Genomic DNA, 24,176 nt, shown 5'->3' on the forward strand with positions numbered 1-24,176 from the left:
GATATATACCTATGTATTAAATATCAATTATAATCAATTAAATTATACTTGGGAAAATAATTGTAACATTTTCATTAAAAATTACAAATAATTGAACATTAAGGCGGCATTATTACTTATTACTTATTCAAAATTATTGAAAACAGACCATAGATTATTTTTAGATTTATTTCGTATTTCCAATACAACCTTTCTATTCTAATACTAATAAATAAATTCTAATACTTGGGAAAATAAATTAAATGCCCGAGTGAAATATTTTCATTTAAAATTATAAATAATTAAAAATTAAGGAGGCATTATACGAGATAACTTATTCAACATTATTGAAAACAGACCATGGATTAAATTTTTTTTAGATTTAGATTTATTTATTTCGAATTTCCAATTGTGTAATTCAGCTATATTCGATTATATACCTAGCATATGTATTAAATTTCAATTCTAATTTCAGTGAAATTATTTTTTGAAAACATTTACTAACAATTATAGAATGCTCGAAAGGAAATATATTCAATTACTAATTATGATTACAAATAATTGAATAATTCTGCGAGAAGAGAAAGCCGAAGATTATTTTTCAAAAGAAATAGTTGTTTACATAGAATAGTATTGTTAATAATACTGAAAGATATTTTAGATTATTTTAAATTTTGTATTTTTAAGCAAAGCTCTATGTAGGCTTTAAGATTGGTGCATATATTTAAATTTTATCCAAATAAATTATAAATAATTACTAATGAATACAATTACAAATTTTTATTCAACAGGTATGAACATAACAACAAATACAATAACAAATAATGATTGAACAGGTATGAGCACAATAATTGAAAATAATTAGACATGAATACAAAATCCTTTTTAACAGGTTGCTAAACTTTTAGCCAAGTTATGTGCATTATTTATATATATGATATTTATAAACTGGCGAGAGCTTTTGGCATAATTGAGGCTATGCTAAGGACCTTTTGTGTTTTTCAACTCCATCTTCCACTTAAGCATACTTTTCTTTTCGCTGGAAAAGCGAAAAAGACTTTTGATTGAGGCTGCTGCTGCTCTCTAAGCAGCTTAGAAAATTATGCAGATGAGCAATGGCTGAGTGAGAAATGAAACTGAAAGAAAGAAAAGCAAACACAAATGAGAGAGAGAGAGACTGAGCTCGATTTCAATGTTTGCGCGCTAATGATGGCCACGAGGCAAACTTCTATGCCAATGCCAAAGCCAAAGCAGCTGCTTATCAGTGCGCTTGCACTCGAGACATAACGAAAAACATGATTTTGTAATAATGGAATTTCTCATAAAACTTTCAACTGGCAGCCCCAACCATGTGGGACGCATATTTTAGCATAATGCTGCAAATAACGTACTCGGGCTATATGGCTATGCTACTATGCAAAATTGAATGCCAGCAACCCTTTTCCTTCTTTTTATTTTAGGTGTTTGTTATCCTTGTTGTTGCTGCTGTCAGTGTTAGAGGCGGAGCACTAAAAATTATTTTAACTTTACGGTATTTTGTTGCTTGCCGAGCTTGCTGCTTACTCAATTTATGCAAATTAAATTGCAATGCTTTATTTTCAACATTTTTTAATGTCACAGGCGGCGTCCCACATGCAAGAGCAGAAGCTGTGACTGCGACGCGACTGAGCGCAAATATTAAAAAAAATTATTAACGTAACGTTTGATAAATGAGGCTCATAAAAAATGCTTAAACGGCAATTTAAGTACGCCCAAAGTTTTCTTTATATTTAGTCATGTTTACCACAATTTATTGGCCATAGACTCATTTGGCCAAAGAGACATGCTACCAAAATACGCAGCCATGTGGGTGTAAGTCTGAGACTGTGAGTGTGTGCGTTGGATTAATAACAGAGCTGCTGCTGCTGGCCCCAAACTGTGTCGGTGAACGACACCAAATGGGTGTGGGTGTTGCTGCTTTTGCACCTTGGCTAAGAGTGCGCCAAGTCTGTGCTACTCTCTCTCTCTGTCTCTGTCTCTGTCTCTCTCTGTGGGCCTGCGATGACGAATGTGAATGACTTGCCTCGAGACTTGCAGTCAACTTGACGCGCATTTGTCTGGCATTGCGTCTGGCCCAAAGCCCAGACACATATGCAATATATATAGTATATGTCATATGTATATGCACACTCAGGTTGATAGCTTGTGGGACTGCTGGCTGCTGTGGCTGCTGCCTGTCAAGCTGGCGTCAGCTGCAATATACTAGTAGTAACAGTTGCAGTTGCAGTTGGAGTTGCCGCTTGCATTTCTATCTCTGTGTCTTTCGTATTGTATAACAAGCTGTTGAGATTGTAATGACGTGGGCATAATTTGTTTTACTTTATGAACTTTTGCTGCAAATAACTTTAAGCATTGCATATATTTTACACATCTTAATGCCAAATACACAATCTTTTGATTTCTCTGCATTCAACTTGTTTGCAAACTTTTTGCAGCAGCATTTTCATTATCATCGCTGCATATTATTACTAAACTTTTATAATTCTATTTTTCTTGCGCTGCAACTTGCAACCAACGCGTTCTTAATTCAATTAATTTTTATTTAGTTTTCGCTTAATATTTGCACGTTTTTTTTTAAGCAAATATTTCAACTAACTAAATGAAATGTTATTTGCATAAAAATTTCCAACGCGGCACTGCGCGCTCTTGTACTTTTTTCATATTTTCAGCGCCTTTTGTACTACCAGCACATTTTTCTATCTCTCGCTGTGTTATTTTATTATACTATCATTTTTTTTTCTTTACTTTTTTGGGGGGTGTGCACATTAACACGCTGTTGCCGTTGGTTTCCTTTTCTGCTAGATTTTGCCTCAAATTTTTTATTTTATTTAATTTTTTGTGCCAAAGACTTAGCGCACATTTTACACATTTAGCCGTTGCTGGCGCAGCGCCTTTTACAATTTAGTTTTTCTAGCATTTTTTTTTTCGTTGAGCGTCCCGTGAACGGAAACAAAAGGCGTTGCTGCTGTTGCCCATGTGGGTGTGGCAGCAAAAAATTACTTTATATTTAATAGGACTTCATTTAATCTGCGCGCATTATAAAGCAAGGCAAGGCAATTTGGTGCTGCGTAGACATTTTCTATAGAGCGCCACACGCTGCGTATACGCAATGTGCTTAAAATGTAAACTGTGGAGACAACTAGGCTGGCAAGCAAACAAACAAACAAGCAAGCAGACATATACAATGTTGAAGGGGGGCGTGGCAGACACACACACACACACATACAGAGTAAAAGCAAAGCGCGCGCTTATTTAATACAAAAGTTTCATTTCCGTTTTTCATTAGCTACAATGGCAAACTGGGCGAAAATGCGTAAATATCACACACACACATGCAAGCGACACACACACACGCATACTTAAGCGCATAATGAGTTACATGTAGCGCTGGCAAATCGTCCAGAGTGTCAACCTCAAACCCAAACCACGTGTTAATTCTTTACTCTTTTATTTTTAGTTTTTTTCTAGCTGCTTATTGCCCATGTTAATGTTGTTGCTGCTGCTGCTGCTGCTGAACTAAAAAGCCTAAAAGGCGCTTTTATTTTCTATATTTTTTTCTCTACAGTTTTGCTACAGTTTTGTTTTTGCTGCAAAGACTCGTCCAACTAGCTCTGCTGTATTAACTGACTTACAGGCACGCCCCCATTTGCTGCTGGCAACTGTTCCGACCTGTGCGAACGTGTGTTTGTCTAGCTGTGTGTATGTGTCTCTCTCTATATGTGTGTGTAAGCCCAGCACGCACCGTAATGAAGTAGCTCGAGCCAAAGGCCGTAATGTAATGGCAATGCCTGACTGAACCTCATACTTAATAATCTCTCGACGCGTATAACTGCATGAGTGTATGTGCTTGTGTCAGTGTGTGTGTGTGGGCGTGCTTATGTGATCCTAGCGAACAGCAGCCCCAACGTTAAGGTTATTCAACTGCATTGCGTTTTTGCTCCCATTTGGCCCGAAACGTTTGCATCCGCTTCACTTTGCACGCCATTTCCTCCATAGCCGACTACGTCTGTCTATATCTATCTATCTATATCTAAGCGTATCTATTGCTACGTAAACTAAAACGTATGCTAGTTACTGCCAGCGCCAACGCATCGCCCAGCACCATCGTTAGTCAGTTTTATTGATTTTTACTACCCAACATATGTCTATATATGTTCGTAGCCGTTTTTTTTTTATTCATTTAACATGCGCATTTAATAATGACTGTGTGGCGTAGCCTGTGTGTGCCTTGTCAAATGTCCTTAGCGCTCAATTACGAGCTGGCGCGCATTAAGCCCTTCGTGAGTTCCCTGGGCGCAGCTCCTGCAGCACTTCGTCCATTATGTTCGCAATATTATTATTATTGAATTATTTGTATTATTGAATTATTTACTTGTGGCAGCGCTGTCGCTGTCTCTGTGTGTGTGTACTATAATAATATTATAGCAGCCAGCAGAGTTCGCCGCTGTTGTTGCATTCAACATTAATTTGTTTATACAGGGCTGCAAAGCTATGCGCTGCCAACTTCAATTACCAACAATTTAATGAACCAGCCATAAAAAAAAGCAGCTGCTGTTTTTTTCTCAATTTATATTTATACTAAGTAATACATATGTATTACATTTGTCAGTCACGCCTATAACAAAAAATAAAGCAATATTTGTTGACTGTGCGCTACTGTTTGTCATAAAACTGCATTCAAATGTTTTACTGTGTGTGTGTGGCAATTTGTGCTACAGCTGCTGGCAAATTGCATATTACGCATACGCCGCATTGCCATAGCACACACATGCATATGTTAGACGCTAGCTAGTAAACAAACACTAACAACTAAACAAATAGAGTGGGAGACAGTCCAAACATTTTGTTTGTCTGCCTGTCTGCGTCTGTTTGCTTGAAATTTAAAGCACTCAGAGCGTCAATAAATCCTCGACGCTCTCGACGTTCATTGAACTCTCTTGCTTGGGCTGGGCTGGCTGCTTGTTTAGCAATTGATTCTTCGCAAGCTTCTGCACCTAAACAATTAAAATAAACTTGCTTTTGTCTATGCATAATTGAATTGTTGCTGTGCTGTCAACAATTGCATTAGCTGCATAATTGACGCATAATTAAATATTAATCATGCAAATGTTTTCTCTCCATTGCTATTTATTTATTTATTTATTCGAGCCGAAATTGTCGAAGCTTCGTTGTCAAATTGCCAATTTAATGGCATTTTATGCTTTAAAGCTCAGCGGCTTATGTGCAAAGCTTGTATGAATCACTCACAATCAGCAGACTGTCATGGCAACCACCAACCCACCAACCCACCAACCCAAAGAGCATCAACGCAATATAATAAAATGAATACGTTTTTGATGAATGCGTGCGTTTAATAACATTTAAACAAAGACCAAATGCGTTCAACAACGCAGATGCTGTAGGTGCGTTCACATATTGTCATCATAGCTGTCACATAAACTAGCCAAAGCTATTAAATTACTCAAGCAAATCAACTTAATTAGATTTTGAAAAGTAATACTCTGAATATTTGGCAGAGATATTCTTTTTATTAGATTCATTTACAGCTTAAAGATAATAAGTAAATGAAAGATGGAGATTGCATGGGAATTTTTGGGAGGTCTAAAGACAGTTCAGGAGCAGCAAATCAACTAAATTATATATATATATATATATTTTTTTTAAATTATTTACAAACTATCTATAAAGAGAATAAGTAAATGATAGAGGGTCTATGTTTTTTTTCTCTTAATTAAAATCTTTATTTATTTTATTTATTTAATATTATTCAGGAACAGTTCAATTAAAGCCTTTAACCTAAATCTTGTCTTACGTATACAATCTCTTAATTAGAGTCTATGTATAGGTAAATTGATTGGATGCGAATTTCTAAAGACAGTTCAGGAGCAGCAAATCATCTTAATTATTTTTTAAAAGTTAATAGTGATTATTGAAATATTATTTTTATTATAATTATGTACAAACTATCTATAAAGAGAAAAAGTAAATCAATACCCTCTACTTGATACTTCGATGGAAATTTGTAGAGAGCCTAACGACAATTTAACTGAACAATGTGAGTTCGGATATATGAAACTCCTTGAGATATTAATTATTGAAATATAAATTATAAACGGTTAGATTTTTTAGTTGGAAATGCTTCAACGTTTTATTCTAACACTCAGTTGATGGCTAAGCTTGATAATAATATTTTAAAAATAATTAATTGGCTTGCAATTAAAAATAATTGAACAGGCTTCAACCTTTTCTTAGGCTGTTTTAAGTTGAAGCTGAAAAGTTGAAAGACATTATTTTTTCTCAATTTTTTTTCGCGGAAATTTACAATTAGCTTAATAAATTTTTTTTAGCCTGAAGGCTTCAGCTGCTTTGGCTACATTATTGTACTATAGAATTAATTCTAAGTTACATTTAAAATAAATAAATAAATTGTTAGTCATTTAATTGAGACAAAATCAAGGCACATAACAGAAAAATAACTTCAAATTTGTTTTCTAAATGAATTTAGTGCAACTATAACTTGTTAGTAAGCTAAGCGCATCTTTACTTAAGATAATAATAATTATTAAATATATAAGTGAAGCTTTCTAGGCCTTGGTTAGAGTAACTGCTGTTCGTTCTACGTGCTGCGCTGCTTATAAGTTTTAATTTTAATTTTCGCCTGAACTTTTAATTTTTATTATTATTTTTTTCATTTCATTTCGTTGTTGTTGTTGCCTTTTGCTTGATGGCAAGTGGTTTTCAACGGCACAGAAAATTACATTTCGAAGAAAATAAATTTTTATTGCCACGGGAGTGAGGCGATTGGCTCGTATAGCTTTCATTAGCGCAGCAGCGTCTACGTGTTGTAATTTTAGGTGTTACTTTTAATTTGTTTGCAGCTCAGCCAACTCAGCTCAGTTGCCATTACACTCAAGTGACTATGTGTGTGTGTGTGCTTTTATAGCTTATTAAGCGTTTTTAGTTCAATTAAAGCGCATAATCGATTAAATCCTGTGTATAGCAACGGCGAGGAAAGCAGCGACGTCTGGTCTGGCACTGAGTCTGAGCCTGGGCAGGAGCAGAGCCAGGCAGCCGTCTGACCACTCACTCCACTTCACACTGATTACGGCTGATTGGCCCGGCGGCAAACAACGTGGCAAGAATCAGAGACTTACAACAATCGACGAGGGTGCGAGTGTCCTCGCCATTAATTGATTTGTTACAATGCAATTTCTTCACTTAATAAAGCGAAGTCTCTCTACCGTCTGTTTGGTAATTTCTTTGGCAAATTAATTTCAAGCCGTAAATCTTTTGAGCGTTATGCTCTAGTTTGTTTACTTAAATGGCATTGGCGGTAATTTCATAAGTTGATTTTGGTCAGCGGCCAAGATAAGCACAAAATGATCATAAATTTCGTTCTGCTTGTCACAATTAAATTTTGTGTGCTAAACTTTTTGGCAACTGCACAAAAATGGTTGCCACATCGTTTTATTTGACAGTTTTATGAGCAGCAATGCTCTGCTTCAATTTAAATGCTGTTTGATTTATGCGCTAACTAAAGTAATTGCCAAAGTTACTAGTTTCTCTCAGTGTATGCACACGCTTTATCGTTTACTTCACATTACTCAAGTCGTAATTAAGATCTTGCCCCATGCTGCAGTTGCAGTTGCACTAGCATCGCTCATAAATTGTGGAAGTGGCTCATTGACAACTTCATTTCCGCGCCGCCAACAACCTGCTGCTGCTGTTGCTGCTGCTGCTCCCGCTGCTGCTGCTGAGGCATGTGATCCGCTTTTGCGGATCCGCTCGTGCAACTCTTAAAGTCTTCAACTCATTCAAAGCTTTTGCAGTTGCACACGCAACGTGCCGCTAAATGACATAATGAACTGCATTATTTATGCGACAACCACAGCAACAACAACAGCGACAGCAGCAGCAGCAACTTGAGGCAACAGCTGTTGTGTTGCCCCCAGTCGCGGCAACAAAGGCGACAATTTGTGCGTGTGCCTGATAATAAAACTGCTGACATTTTGCCTTATGATGTCACGACAGCCGCAACATCAACATCAACAACAACAACAATGCCTCACCCTTTGTTGTTGTTGGCTGCGTGCTGCGGTTTGCGCTTTTTTCCGCTTTAGTTGCAACTCGCGCTGCTGTGGGCGTCTGTGTATGTGTGTGTCTCTCAATCTATATATGTGTGTGTGTGTGTGTGTGTGTGTGTTGCATATCCTGTTACTTTAATTTGACAGGCCTAAAGGCAGCTCAGTGCGCTCTATTGACGAATGAGGCAACAACAAGTGCCTCACGTTCAGCTTAGCTGATTAATCATATTGACAATGACATTTATTGCGGCTAAGCATGTTTAGTGCCAATTAAATTGCAGCTTTAAATTGTGCGCAATAAAGTGCCATAAAGTATAAATAAACTATTTAATATTCATGCATGAAATTAAATTCATTGAAATCGAATACAGAAATTTTAAATTTAAAGTATTATTTTATTTTAATATAATGTTAGCGTACTATTGTCGCAATAAAATACAAATTATTTATTTAATATTCATGCAACATAAGTAAATATGCAAAATCTTAAATTCATTGAATTGGCATACAAAAAGTTGCAGTTTTAACACTTTCTATATTTTTTTTAATATAATGAATTACGTTCTTGGATTATTTGTAGCTCTCATGTGCTAATCTTACTAAAAATAAAAACAATTCATAGCCAGTGTTGTCAAAACAATGAATAAATAGCGAGCTACTGAATATAGACAGATATATTCTTCAAATGCTTATACACTGCGCGTCATCAGGTTAGCGCCCCACATCTAGCTCAGCCTTAGTAATTATTTATTGCTAAACCAATTGAGCTATAATGCTCCATTAATCTTTGTATAAATATACTTTAAAATAAGACATATTTGAATCATGTAACGATTAAGATAAGATTTTAATAAGTTTTTTAGGAAAATGTTGAAGAAATTGATCATCAGGATAGCGCTAACTGACAAAAATTCATTATAAATTTTGTTTAAAGCAACATTTATGCAATTTAATACTTAAATACTCTTATTTAAAGAAACTGAATATTAATTAATAATGTGTGGATCTGCCTTTATTGGAAGTTACTTCGAAAATTCGATTGGGAATGGATTTGTAAAGTTGATCAAAATTAATTTAATGAAATGGTGGTGCCTAATGCAATATTAATTTATTGAAATTAAAAATTTTTCAAGCAGACTACAATTGGTTAATGCTAAAGCGGCAATGCTCGTTAAAATTAATGAGGTTTTTTTTTTTCTTTGAGAGAATATTATTTGTTAATTTTACGTTAATTAAGCAATTTATTGGTTATGAAACGTAGGTTCTGGCATTAGTGACAAACATAACGCAAAAGTTAATAACAGTTTGTTGAACAACAATGGAAATGTTTAATTTTTGAAGTTACTGGCGAAGGACTCGCGTTCCAGATATCTCCTGGATGTCTTCTTTTTAGCCTTTGTTTGGTCATTGAGTTTGCCAATGAAGCCGCTACGTGGTTGGTGTGGACTTGGAGTCGTTTGTTATAACGACTTGAGTGTCGATTGATCAACACATTTGAGATCGTGCGTAGTGCTCTCTTTTGATTGCTTGATAAATAGAATTGGAATACAAAATATTTGAAGGCTGCTCTTGAGCAATTTGTTAGTCGAAAAGCGTATGTAACTTAATTCAAAAAAAATTTGTATTTCCAGCTGCTCACTTTAATTAATTATATTCTATTCTATATTATATTCTATGTCGTTTGCAAGTTGCTTGGCTCTCTTTATTATTATTAGCCATTAGATAATTCCTAGAGTTTGAGTTAAGTCGAGCTATAAATTTGAGTTTTTAAACTTTTAGTTATAGTTTGTTTATAGCACAATCCTTACGAACTTCAAGTACTTGGTACTTCTTGTTTTGACTCTTAAGTCTTAAACCGCATCGTAAGTTGATGTTTTTGATATCTAAGCCATAAAAGTTGAAACATATTTGCATATAAAATCAATGTCTTTGATTTTATAGCATTTGGTTACGCTCCATAGTTTGTTTATTGATTGGAAACTTTCGTTTGGCTAACAAAACAAAAACTTAGCGAGTGTGACAAATGAACAAGACTTCTAGTGCTTTGATTAGTTATAGGGCAACATTAATCTAAGCTTAACATTTGTTGCTGGCTTTGCTGCATTATAATTTGCTGATTGCTGGCAAACCAGACACACAGACAGACAGTTGAGTTTAGCGCCTAATGCAGCGTCATTTTTAATTCACAAGCAGCTCTTGGCTAACTAATTAGCGTTTTGGCAAACACACACACAGTCAACACAACATATCGTCAACTGTCTGGGTCTGGGACTGGGACTGGCTGTGACTTTATTTGGTTTTTCAGTTTGCGCATAGTTTGGCTTTTTGTCAGCTTGTTTGCTGTTAATTTGCAAACTTTATGCATTGGCTATAAACTATTTACCGCTTTTTGATTACGCCGCATTTTGTTTGTTTCCTGCGGCCTTAATTTGCACATTGCAGTCGTTAAATGACAGGCGCTATATAAACACACACACAGAGACAGAGACAGAATGAGTTACGCACACTGAGGCAATTGCAGGTGGCGTTTCACGTTTCACGCGCTTTTAATTGAGTGCTTCCGCTGCAATTAACAAGTACAACGCGTTCAGTGACGTCGCTTGACTGGCTGACTGACTGACTGGCTGACCAACTGGTTGGCTGGTCCATTCATCAGCGAGCTTTTGTTGCAGCAGCGCGTGGCCAGATAACGCCGCTTAAGCTAAATGCAAATCCACTAAATGTGCCACACACAAATTGAGCTAGAAATACTTTCGTGTGCTCAATGTGCAGCAGCAAATGCATTTATTAATATTAAAGCCAAGCTTTGGGAGCTATCAGCTGATAGCCTGTCTGTTGCATGCCCCAAATGCTGTTAACAACATTTGCTCAGCATATTACGCAGCTGCCGCCTGCCAGTTGAGCTTGCAATTTTCCAGCTCAACGATAAATGCAAATAGATTTCACCTGCAGACGTCGTTTGTACTACCGAACGAATCTTTAAATAAATTATGCGCATGGCATTTTTGCTTCCACTTCTTCTTTTTTTGGCTAGCTTTGACATTGACAACAACAACAACAACAACTTGTCTTGCTTGCTAACGTATCTTTAACATTAAACGTTTATTTACTTTTTGCTGCAGCTTCAGTTTGACTTTTCATGCACAGCGAGAAATCAATTTGACGAGGGTTGATTGACAGCTTGCAAATTGCTACAAAACAAAGGCAAGCAACAATAGCTATCCCGTTGTTTTCAGCTTTTGTTGGGCTTAAACATCAATCAGCTTGCGCATTTGTCGCAGTGTATGCCCCACAGCTCTTTGGCTACTCAACAGCAGCAGCAGCCACATTCTGTTCTGTGTGCGCCCAGAGCAGAACTCCATTCAATTAGCAACTCATAATAACAATAATTTTTCTTGCAATTCGCATTCAGTTAAACATTTTGCGGCACGTTCGCCCCGTTGACGACGTTCGTCGATGTTCGTGACGTTTCCTTCTGCGCCCATTTCAGTCCCCCAAATGTTGCTGCTGCTGCTGCTGCCTGCTGCCTGCCCCATGCTCTAGTCATTGACTGCAACAATGTTGCTTGCTAAATGATGCATAATAATGCCAGCAACAGAGCAAGAGGGAGACAGGGAGTGAGAGAGAGCGAGCTAAGCTTTTACATGCGATGTGGGACAACATTCCAATGGGCCCCCAAGGCAATGGCCAATGCGTAGCTTAAGAAATCATAGCCGAGGATTCAGCAAAATAATGGCCAAGCACAGTGGCACAAAATGCTATACTGTGCAAAAATAAAAGGCCCACAACTTTATTTATTTACTACTATTTACTTATTTAGCGCATTAGCAATAGGGTCTGTAATAAAGATTATTTCTAATTTGGTTGTTGTATTGGCTAAGAAGTTAGCTCTAGCTTTATTTACTCATATACAGTGCCATAGTTATACACGATAAGATAAAAACTTTATATGGAATAACTCAATTGAGTAAAATAATTTGCTAAAATTACTATAGAAAAAGAAAAACAATATGCTAACTAAAATTGCTCGTTTTTTTATTAAGAAAATAGCAAGACATTTAAAGACTTTTAGCTTTTCTACTATGATAACAACTATCGGCAAATTTCTTAATAGAATCATTATATTTTTGTATTCTGAAATCATTGAAATATATTTTTTGAGCAATCTGCAAGACACTAGTAGAAGTAATCGATTTGAAAGTAGCTATATCTTCAATCGCTCTATAAATTGTGTGATCACCTTCAATATGAAATTTGCAAGCAAAGTGGAAAATACTCAATACTACTCATTTGCTTTTCCAATATAGCTTATAATGCTGGCGACCTTCATAATCTTTCAGAGCAGATTATTTATAGTTCGGCGTCTGTGGTTAAATTTTTATTCCCTAACTAAAGCATTTACGGAAAGCTGTAAAAAAGGTTTAGCAATTTTTCTATTTTTTATAAGAAATGCCTGCGAGTCTGCAGCGGATCACACATACGCAGTTAAATATTAAATAAAAAAAATAATATATTCATCAATATATTAAACAAGTAATTTTTGCCTAATTACTAACTTCAGCTTGGATTAGGATGCAAAATCAATTCAATTTGAAATAAATTTATTACAAAACGACTTACTGCATCTATAAAGAAGAAAGGATTAGCATTAATTCAAGAGTTTAAAGCAGTTGCTAGCTACTACTTTTCTTAGAGTTTGCATTTTTATACAAGTTTAGCCCCACTGTGCTATTACGTTAACGTATGTTGCTGCTGCTGCTGCTCGAACGTGGCCATGGCTGCAACTCAGTTAATTTTTTTTTTTTTACAGTATAACCTGCAAACGCCCACGCCCCAGGCCACGCCCACAAGCATGCCCACCTTTTTACAGCAAATTTGCTGACTGCAACAAAAGCAGCAACAGCAAGAGCAACAACAACAGCAACAAGAACAAAGACTGAGTTGCTGACCACTTGCTACGTAGCTGATGAAAATTCGTTCATGGCTTCCGTTGGCCAAGTTGGTCAACGTTGGCCCGAAACCATAGACTCGTTCTCAGAATTGCCAGCATTGTGTGCATGTGTGTGTGTGCCTTTCAATATTTACAGTGCTTAAAATGAAACATTTTTTATAATTTCTTTGCGTTACGCTTTTTTTATGTTTTGTGCATCCTTTTGGCTTAAACATGTCTGTGTACGGGTCGGGTTGTTGTCGCTGTTTGGTTCGTTGGCTATTGGCAACATTGTTATTTTCTGCTATTTGGCCATTCCGACTATTGAACGGAGGAGCAGCAGCAGCAGCTCCTTGCTCAGCGCTTTTCAACATGCTTATTTATTTATTTCGGGTTTAATGCATGTTGGCAACAGTACGCAGCAGTTTGGCTCGTTTCGCTTTCCAGGAAGTTATATTGAGTCATTGGGTAAATGGTTTACGTTTAACCCATTTAAAAATGCAAGAGCAAAGCGACGCGTCTACTCATTTCATTCGGGCATTGGCAATTTAACATACAATGTGTACTGAGATCAAAAAAGCAAAACAAAAAGCATTATAATCCACACACACACACACATAAGCACTTCAGTTCAGTTCAGTTCAGTTCAGTCTGTGTTTGCCCAGAGCCCAACGCTGGCTGTATATTCAATTTGTTATTGTTTGTTTACATTGCGAGAGCGCAGAAAATATTGAACGGAAATTTTGCAATATGATTTATTGTCGAAAGGGTTACGGTTTGGTTTGGTTGGGGCTTTTATTATTGTTTTTCGTTTTTCGGTCGAGGCGCTATTTGTATTGCAAGTGGCTGCCAAAGTGCAGCGGAAATGAATTCGTTTATGGGCAGTAGCATATTGTATTTTATACAGTTTTATGTGTGACACAACGGAAGATATTTGTGCAACAATTACAGCCAAAGAGAGCGAGAGAGACCGAGAGCGATATAAATTGGCAGAAAATTTGCCAAAGCGCTTTAATTCGAATTAATTTCTATGTCATGCTACATTTCATTTAATTTTCGATTACATTTTTAAGCGCTGCAGCATTTTTGGGTGTCCGTGTGTGTGTCCTTTATCCTGCAGCTATTGTGCGCCAGTGCAAACTTTTGGCAAACTCTATAAACTTTTACAACATAATACTCCATGCCCTTGGCCATATTTAGATAACACTGCGAGCCTCGGCAATGCAAATTGGCAGAAGACAATTTATTCAAATTGCTGGCTGCGAATTTTCTATGGCGCACACACACACACACACACACAAGTTAAACAAATATGTCAATTGAATGCTATGCATGTGTGTGTGTGTTCGTAAACAAACAAAGCTCAGGACTTTTGCGGAGCAACTAAAAACCAAAGCGGCGCTTGTAGTTTAAAAGGCAATTTATCTTTGACTTTTGCCAAGTAAATTCCCGCCATTGTTTAAAGTGGTTCAATGGCCAGCTACAGCTACAGCTCCAATGCATGCATAAGTGGGCGTGTGCATGGGTGGGCGTTTAAGTTATGCGCTTGTGTGTGTGTGTGTGTGTCTGTGTTGTAAGCACTTTTAACTAGTTGGCGCTGCTGGCAGCGTTTGCCAACTAAATTTCGAACATTCTTAACCACTCAATTACACACACACACACACATGCATAGCGATATAATCAATTGAGTTGCTGCATATAAAAGCAAACAATGCTTGCTGGGATGTCTTTTGCCTTTAGCTATATAAATTACTTGCGGCAAACGCAAACGCAAACGCACGTAGAACTATTTGAGCTGCTAACCCAAATAACCCAACGCCGCGCTGCTGCTGCTGCAGCCTCAAGTTGCAAGTCGCAAGTTGCACATGTAGCAATAATAAAACATTGTGAGTGCAACAAAAACGCAAAACTCAATCCTTCTGGGGCGCAACTGTAAATTGTGGGCAGCGTTCGCGCCAATGAACTGCATGCAATCAATAGATGCGACTGTAACTTGTAACTTGAGCTCAGAGCAAGATACACACAGCACACAGCGAACTGTTCGCTGCCCATGGAATGTGCTCACGCATCTTTGCTCTCGCGCTGCTGTTTGTCTTTTGTTGTCTGTCTGTGTGTGTGTGTGTGTGGTGGGTGGGTGGTGCGGTGGGGCTTACATTTATGCGCAAAATTGTCGTACACATTTGCACATTCATAAATTCTTGTTGAGCGCCCCCAGAACGCGACAGCGCCAGAGCCGCAGCTTAGGCGTTGCACATGCTGCGGCATTTAAATTTCATTTTAATTTTATTTAAACTTCTTTTTTTATACACTTTGAGCTTTTATTTATAAATGGCAAAGGGTATGATGAGAAGAAGGCGTGGCACAACTCATAAATAATATATATGTTTGATCAGCAAGACAAATCGAGTCGCTATAGCCATTTGCCAGTTGTCTGACTGTTCATTCGTCTGTATAAGCGACAAGAACTCAGAAACCATAAGATCTAGCTTCAGCAAATTTTATATGTGAGCTCTACTATTTCTGGATTCCATTATTTTCAAAATTCGTCCATCTGTATAAGCAGCAAGAACTCAGAAACTATAAGATCTAGCTTAAGCAAATTTTGTATGCAAGCTGTCCTATTTTTGAGTTATATTTTTTTTTCACAAAACTGTCCGCCCCCCTCCCCTGCAATCCGGTAAAATACAATTTATTTATTTATAAAAAATTTAAAAAATCTGAAATAAATTAAACATAAGCTTTGTCATGTTTTTAATGCGATGCTTTAGTCAAAGTGTATATAGAAGTGTTAAGGTTATATATATGCTGGATTCGCAAGACAAACTGAGTCGATATAGTCATTTGTTATTTCTCTGTCTGTTCATCCGTCTGTATGAGCTACAAGAATTCAGAAACGATTGATACTAGCTTAAGCTAATTTTATATGCAAGCTGTCCTCTTTCTGAATTATATTATTTTTTCAAAATTCGTCCGTCTGTATGAGCAAAAAGAACTCAGAAACTATAAGTTCTTAGCTTTGTATGTAAGCTATCCTCTTTCTGAATTCTATTATTTTTTCAAAATTGTCCGCCCCCCCTCCCCAGCAAATCGGTAAAACAGTGAGTAAAAAATTGTAAAAATCTCAAATAAATTACACATAAGCTTTGTCATGTTCTGCGTTGGTTTCATGCGTTGCCTTAGTCAAAGTGTATATAGAAGTTGCTTGCGCGCAACTTTAATGCGCTTGTTTATTTTCTTTGCTCTCGTTGCATTTTATTACAAGGCCCGCTCGCGCAACCTTAGAGAGCAGCACGTCATTAGGCAATAAATTATCTCATGCGCGGCTGCAGTCTGCATAAAATGTTGAGCCGCTGCCAGCGCTGCTGCTGCCACAAAAGTGTGCCACACAGGCAACAGCTGCGACTGCGACTGGTACTTGCTTGCCAAGAGAACCTGAAACTGCTGATGCTGCTGCTGCTGTTGGTGCTGCTGCTAAGACTGCAACTGTGGCCGCATTAAAAGGATGCCAGGCAATTTGAATTTGTGAAATTCCATTGGGAACGATGGTTGGGGTGGGGGCCTCTGGTCTCTGGTCTGGCACTGGGCTTATCTATGCACAAGATGTGGCCGTTTGATAAGCTCTGAGCGTTCGACGCTCTGCGGCTGTTGGCAATTTATGTGGCTTTGCCGCTGCTGCCACCGCCGCCGCTCGTTGCAGTTGCATTCATCATCGAACAGCAGCAACAGTTGCTGGTATGCGCTGCTGCTGCCAGCGACGTGCGTTCAACTATGCAAATTTGTTGCAAGCAGCAACAACAGCATTGACTTGCAACATGCTACAACTTAGTAACGGTCTGCCAATGTATTTGTATGTGTGTGTGTGTGTGTGTGTGTGTGTATTTGTTGTCAAACAGCATTCAGGCACGATTCTGGGAAACATTCTTCAACTGCAATTGCATAGATTTTGCATTTCTTGGGCTTGAGCTTGAGGATTATGGCAGCAAATGAACTTTAGCACACAGAGGATATGAAATGCGAGTCACTTGGATGGATTCGTAGCTCAATACCTGTTAAATAATAATTAGTAAGCGTAATCGCTAGTAATTGGATTGAGTTTTTATTAAAAGGCAGCACTAATGATTAGATTATTGGATTATTTATGGCTTCACTCAATTGCTTATTGATTGGGATTACCTGAGTTTATGTGAGACAACAAAAGTGCAAAATCAATTTATGAAGTAATGAGACTATTTTCAGTTATGTTCTTGATAGTTATATCTGTTGATAGTTGTATAGGATTCAAACTTTTTAGTTATATTTAGTTGTTTTGCATTGTTTTAAATAATTTTTGGCTAGTTGCTAAGCTTTGACAATTTCCAACAAAAATAAAATATAAATAAATATTATAAAATATATGCCAAAGTTAAACTTGTAATCAAGAAAAAAATTTCCTTTTGAAGTGTTATATATATAATATTGTATTTAAACAATCAAAATTAATCTAAAAGAATTAATAACTTTAATTAATTTCAATTTTGTTTTTGTTTTTTAACTATTTGTATACATTATCAATAAATTTAGTTGGTTAATTTTTTACCTGGCTGCTTTTTAATAATTAGTAATTAATAATAAGTCATAAAGAATGCATTTGAGCGTAATTTAACTTCAGATTGGAATAAATTTAATCCGTCTAAATTCAAAATGAATTAAATTCAAAAAATTATTTAAATCTTTCACATCTCTGATTATTACAATTGAAATGGTTTTCACTAATGTGAGCAATGAACTTATTTATATTAATAGTAAAAATTATGATTTTATTTTATAACTTATGTAAAAGAGCTTAAAACCCAAAGCTTGAGTTAATTTTTTGTTAGGATTTTTTTTTGCTGTGTATAAAGCAGCAAAGTCGACTGCAGCGATAAGCAGATAAGAGCAATATGATTTCCACATAAAGAGGGAGCGCCAAATTGAGTTATTGAAGTTTGCAGCAAGCCAAGCCAAGTGCTTATCCTTATTGCAAAATTGGAGCAGTCAAGTATTTAAAACTGCAACTGCTGCTAATGATACTAGACGCAGCTCTTGGCGCTGCTGCTGTCGACAGCGCAGCTTATTTGCAGGTATGATAAATTGAGGTGAACTTTGGCTGAGGCGAAACTGAGAAGTGAATTGCTGAGCAGAGCGGAGTTGTTAGGAGTGCAATTAAACGCCCTGCCATTGAAACAATTATGCCATAACAATTACGTTTTGGCTGCACACACACATGCAATGCCAAGAGTTCCCCTTTTTAGCTGCTTTCTTGCTTAGCGTAGTAATTTGTTTGTAAATTTGCCGCATTTAGCGTTGCCCGCTACTGAACTGACATTTGGCTTTGCGGCTTAGCGTCGAACTGAACTGCAACGTCAAAGGAATTTTCATGCGTCAAATTGCCGCGTGTTCGAGCGCTTGACTGTGTGTGTGCGTTGCGTGTAATGACGGCAATAAAAATTGCAACACATTGCGTACAAACATGCAACATGAGCGTCATACATTCCTCTTTTTTATATGCCACAAAGCTCTGCTGCTGCTTGGGCTACTCTCATTTATTTGCTGTTGTGTTCTTGCTGCTCAGCAATTATCTTATTTATTTGAGTTCATTTATCACACAAAACCAAACAAATACACAGTAAGTAGTTTTGGCGTTTCGCCTGCTTCGAGCTTCGAGCTTCGAGTTTGAACGTCTTTTTACAATTGTCTGTAGCTCGTTAGTCGCCAGTCGGACTTTGGTTACAAGTGAGTGCACTTGGCGCTGTCTTGGCCACTTGGGTGGCCATTGCTGCTGCCGCTTCTGCTGCTGCTGCTGCTGGAGCGTAACGCAAGTTGATTGCATTTTCAGCATAAATTTCGCTAACGCATTTGACTAATGTTTTGCGATTTGTTATTCCGGCCTGGACGCCGCTTTGCTTGTAGCAATTTTTCAGCACCAAGCACTCAACGCACACACACACACACACACACGAAACGCATATACTACTGTTTCTAGGAATAGTGCGATATATGCTGGTCACATGCAAATATCAAGTATACGCACTGCTCACTGGCAAGTCTATGCGTGTTGTTGAGTGCACGTCGCGGCAACGTCAACAGCAGCAGCAGCCACAGCCGCATTGGCAGCAGCAAAACAAATTAATTAACACGTCAAGTTTGCTGGCTCTTCCTTCAGCACGTACCAGAGTATCCCACAAAAAAACACAACCATCGCCAGCACCAGAATCACACAGACAATACGTTTGCAGATGTCTGCTCTAAAGTTGGGCATATTCTATTGTCACGATTGCTGCATTGGTTTACTTAATACTCTAAAAAATGGTACAATTTTTTATTGAATTTATTTAGTTGAAGTTTAAGGCAAAGCTAAGTGCGGAGTACATGAAAAATTAAACAAGTTTTAAGCTGAATTTAGCAGCAGTTATTATATTTATAACTTAAAATTATAAAATAGGTTTTTTTTTGTATTAATTTTGTGCATTTAATATACTGCAATTTAAAATAAAAACAAGACTTGTTTGTGAGCTTTTCAATTTCAAAATTGTAATGAAAATTTTCTTTTAAAGTTTGCTTCATATGTTCAAAACTGTCGTAACAAATGCATTCAGTTCAACTATTATATATTTTTATATAAAAATGAACTGCGCTACTTAAATCTTCACAACAATTTTTATATAAACATTAGTAAGAGGATTTTATCTTCGTCATGCTGCATTTGCTCTGGGGCGTCACCCCAAGCAACAAAAAAAGGCAAAAGCGCAAAAGGCGGCGAAAAATTGACCAAGTCAACGACAGTGTTAAGTGAAAAGCAAAAAGATTTATAACAGCAAATAAATAAGTTGTTCGTGTTGTTTTATTTATGCGGCAGCGGCAGCAGCAACCACAGCGCGCTTAAATTTTATAAATATTTGCTAACTAATATTTCTCTTTATTTTGCACTTGCAGTTGCTGCCATTACACAACCGAAGAACTCAAGCCAATTGAATCCGTTTCTACAGATAAAGAAACACGCCCATACAAGACTGAGCATAACCAATCCGCATGCCACGTACTTTTTGCACTGCACACCAATCTATGTGCCCATTGATTACTACGAGGGTAAGTTCGAGCGCATTTAAATGCGTATTGCCATTTAATTAATTATTTGTTTCTTTGCCAGAGAGCCAGCCCATTTACTGTAGCTGGTATCGCAACAATGAGGCCATTGAGCATCTGTCTATACGCAAAAATGACTTTTTCATCTATAAGAACGGAACGCTGCGTCTGCCGCCGAATGAGCGCGCCAGTGGCGTCTATTACTGCAAGATAGAGTCTGACGATGCGGGCGTCAGATCCGACAGCATCACAGTCGAGTATCCAGGTGCGTTTTAATTAGACTAAGCCGCCAACACTCTCTTTTATATTTGGCTCGCTCTTTGTTTGTCTTGCAGTACTCAAGCGCAATTTTACGGCCCAGAGCAGCAACATCAGCGTTGTGGAGCACCAGCTGCTGGTCCTGGATTGTCCTTTTGTGAGCGTGCCCGCAGCTCGCATTAGCTGGTACTTTGGCAACGATTCTCTGGCTAATGACAGCAGGCGAGTAAAGATCAGTGTTTTGGCTTCCAGCGAGTTGCAATTGGTATTTTAGTTTGGAATCCGCACTCAAATCGCCGCTGCCAACAACAACGCTTCATATTTTTGTTTCGTTAGCATTGCTAACCAAAGCTAATCCTTTGTTTTCACTAATTACTTACAGTGCTATTCTATTATCCAATGGTACGCTCGTTCTGCGGGGAGTGCGACTGGAACAGGCTGGCAAATACAAGTAAGCGTAGCTCGCATTAAAATGTACCAAAGATAGTTATTTGCAGATTTAAAGCTTTTAATTAATATAGAAAAAAGGATATGCATATGTCAATATGCAATTTATATTAAAAGCGTCGTGATGTGATTATAAATATGTTTGCTTTCCTTTTTAAATGAAATTGTATAATTCCATAAATAAAAGCTTTGATTCGGCATTCAAACTCACTAGACAATGCTTAATAATAGCATTTTTTTATAAAATGGCTTTGGTAAATACAAAACCCACTGCGGATTGCCATAAGTAAAATATTTAATTTTATTTGAAATTTTTATTTGTAAATAACTCATTGATATGATGCTTTGATGCTTTGATGTTGCCCATGAATTTATTGTAATATTTTGTGTCGGTTCATTATTGATATTAAGTATTCGCCATGTTCAGCAAAAAGTATCAACTGTTTATCAAGCATGCTAAGCAAGTGTTAATAGTTTATTTTAAAAAGCATTAACTTTTTCATATACCCAACTTTATAAACATATAGATTTATATGTTTTAGTTTCAATGTGCACTAGAATGAGAATAACTTAAAGTCTATGGACGTAAATTGTAGATTTGTCCCTCTCCTCAGTTACATAATTGAAAACTTTGATGCGCTCATCACATAGAAAACCATTGAATAATCCATCAAAGCTGTTTTTTTTATCAAAAATTGCACAGCCCACAGATTGTATCGTATACATTTTTTTAATTGACATGATGGAACTTTACATACACAAATAAAAAAAGTATAGAGAGAGTTTTTCTTGCTTATTAGTAAAGAGTGATTGATTTAAATTTAATAGCACTCATCCCACTTACAACCCACGAGGCTCTTGTTCGGTTCGCTCACAGGAGCGCGCAGTCGATCGAGTGTAAAGATGCGAGCTGCTCTCTTACATTTGAGCAGAGAGCAACTTACATTAGTGTGAGAGTGGGAGGTAGCAGGTAATCAGTAGTGTATGGACTGTTGGCGAGTCAACAAGCCTTGCACGAGCTGCTAGAATAATAATAATGAATAGTTTCATTATGTTTATAAACTGAGGAACTGTTCAAGCAAATTAGTTTATAACAAATGTCTAAACTGCATGTTGTATTTGATTGCTTTGTTAATATATTTTTAAAGAGTTTATAAAATACCATATTTTTATAGATTGTATGTACCCTTTAATTAAAACTCAGTTTAAAAATACGATTGACTTATGCTGATGTTCCTCAAGCAGTGATAATCTTTTATACTAACAGACTATGTTATTTGCTAAGTCTTTGACTTTATTGCTTATTTTATATTTTAGTTGCCACATTTATTAGAGTGTAACAAGCGTTAGTTGAAGGTTATCAATTTACAACCCACAACGCTCAACTAAAATCGCATACAGTTTGCTTGAAGTGAAAAAGTCTTAACGTCTTATCAAGTGCAAATCAAATTTAAATAAATTTAAATAAGTTAAGGCTGCGCAGCTCGCTTGATAGCATCACAATTTATGTTTTTCGCGTAGTGTTAAATTAAAGCAGCCCCCCTAAGGCGAATGCATTCGGTAGCTGACGTTGGGTTTCAACACCTTCGTTGGCAGTCCATCAAGTGAGTGCCGCACTTGGTGCGTGTTTATATTAAATAGTTACGCATTAATTAACACTTTGCGGCATAGTCAGGCAGCCAGGCAGGCAGGCAGGCAAGTCAAGAGTGGTTGCTCTAATTGTGTGCCCAGCACAGTGCATTGCCAATTAATCTCATTAATGTGTGTGTGCTCGTTGCAGATGCGTGGCCCAGAACCCATATACGAGTCGAAATCATCGACAGTTTGTGTGGCAGGTGCATGTGGCAGGCACTGAGCAGCAGCAGCAGCAGCAGGCGGCAGCGATAACAGAACTGCTGCCTGCGCTGCAGAATGCGACGATGTATGTGCCCACAGGCGGATCGCTGCTGCTGCTGTGTCGCGCTCAAGCGGATTATGTGCCCATTGATTGGTATATGCAGCATCCCAATAATACCGTTACACGGCTGAGCAACAACAGCGTGGCGCTGGCCATAAGCAACGTCAGCATGGCACGCCATGAGGGCTATTACATCTGCACCACGCCCACGCATAGGCAAATGTTTCATGTGGTCGTCACCAGTGCGCCGCGTATACTCAACACGCTGCCCGTGGAGCTGGGCTACATTAGTCTCTCCACCACGCTCAGCTGCCGCGCCGCGGGCAATCCCATGCCGCACATAAGCTGGTACCACAACGGCGCACCACTCAACAGTTCCTACACGCGCTACATTAGCGGCAATGAGCTGCACATACACTCCTTTGATCCCGAGGAGGAGGGCATCTATCAGTGCTTTGCACGCAACGTTGCGGGCGAGGATTCAGTCACGGGTGAAATGCGCTTCAAGCGCCAGCCAGAGCAGCCCAATCCGCTGCAGAATATTCGCTGCTATCCGCACAGCTTCCACACCATCAACGTAACCTTTGATAGTCGCACGCTCGAGGTGAGTTAAGCGGACCACACACACAACTCTAAACGCTCTAAACACTTTCCCTTTCATTTTTTTTTGCTGCAGTCCATGTTCGTGGTTCACATTGTGCGCAGCAATCCGCACAGCTGGAGCTCACTGACGCCGATGAAGCTGAACCACAGCTCCTTTGTTGTTATCTCCAACAGCCTGCCCGTCTATCGTCCCTTTGCGCTCATCACGCGCTTCCTCTACGCCACCTCCGAGCTGAATCCGGGCAGCATAAGTGCTCAGCGGCTGATACTCAGTTCGCTGCGCAGTCCGGCGGTCATCTGCTGCACCCAAGGCCGTAAGTCTAGGCTTAAGTTTGAGCACCCAGAGTTTATAATATATATTTTTACAGTTATGCTGCGTTTGGTGCATCTGGGCAACGATACGTTTGTCAAATGGTCGCAGGCCGAGCTGGAGGATAAAAAGTACTTTATAATACAGTTCTCCATCAATCATACGCATCCACATCCAGCGCAGCTACTCGAGGGTCCACTGCATGGCACTCTCGCGCCTGTGGCGGAGAAACCCGAGAAGGTGCGACGGCTGTTGACCGTTATACAGCCACTCAATCTAACAGCTGCGGCCACAGTGCTGCACAATGCCGAACACGAGGTGCTGGACAATGAGGTGGACGATGTGACGCTCGAAATGGAGGAGGATATCTTCAGCATTGTGGTGCATGCGAATGTTACGGGTCTGCTGCTGCAGCACTTTAGTCGCATCAAAATGCGCGTGCTCATCATCACCGCCGAGAACGAGTTCCTCGCCCAGGACTTTCGCTACGTACAGTGGAAGACTGTGAGTAGACTGTACTGTAGTGGC

At 38.2% G+C, this 24,176-nt stretch overlaps 1 protein-coding gene across 2 annotated transcripts in view; it reads left to right on the forward strand.

Moving 5' to 3' along the window:
• Positions 1-24,176, forward strand: part of LOC108603927 — a 55,109-nt gene that overhangs the window by 27,340 nt on the left and 3,593 nt on the right. For both annotated transcript variants that reach the window (XM_017993120.1, XM_017993121.1), the window contains exons 3-9: positions 19,984-20,136; positions 20,198-20,398; positions 20,469-20,613; positions 20,774-20,842; positions 22,619-23,339; positions 23,412-23,652; positions 23,707-24,152. In XM_017993120.1, coding sequence (XP_017848609.1) covers positions 19,984-20,136; positions 20,198-20,398; positions 20,469-20,613; positions 20,774-20,842; positions 22,619-23,339; positions 23,412-23,652; positions 23,707-24,152 — 1,976 coding nt within the window. The remainder of the gene's footprint in view (positions 1-19,983; positions 20,137-20,197; positions 20,399-20,468; positions 20,614-20,773; positions 20,843-22,618; positions 23,340-23,411; positions 23,653-23,706; positions 24,153-24,176) is intronic.

This window comes from Drosophila busckii, chromosome 3R (genome assembly GCF_011750605.1).
Source record: "Drosophila busckii strain San Diego stock center, stock number 13000-0081.31 chromosome 3R, ASM1175060v1, whole genome shotgun sequence".
Classification (NCBI taxonomy): Eukaryota; Metazoa; Arthropoda; class Insecta; order Diptera; family Drosophilidae; genus Drosophila; species Drosophila busckii.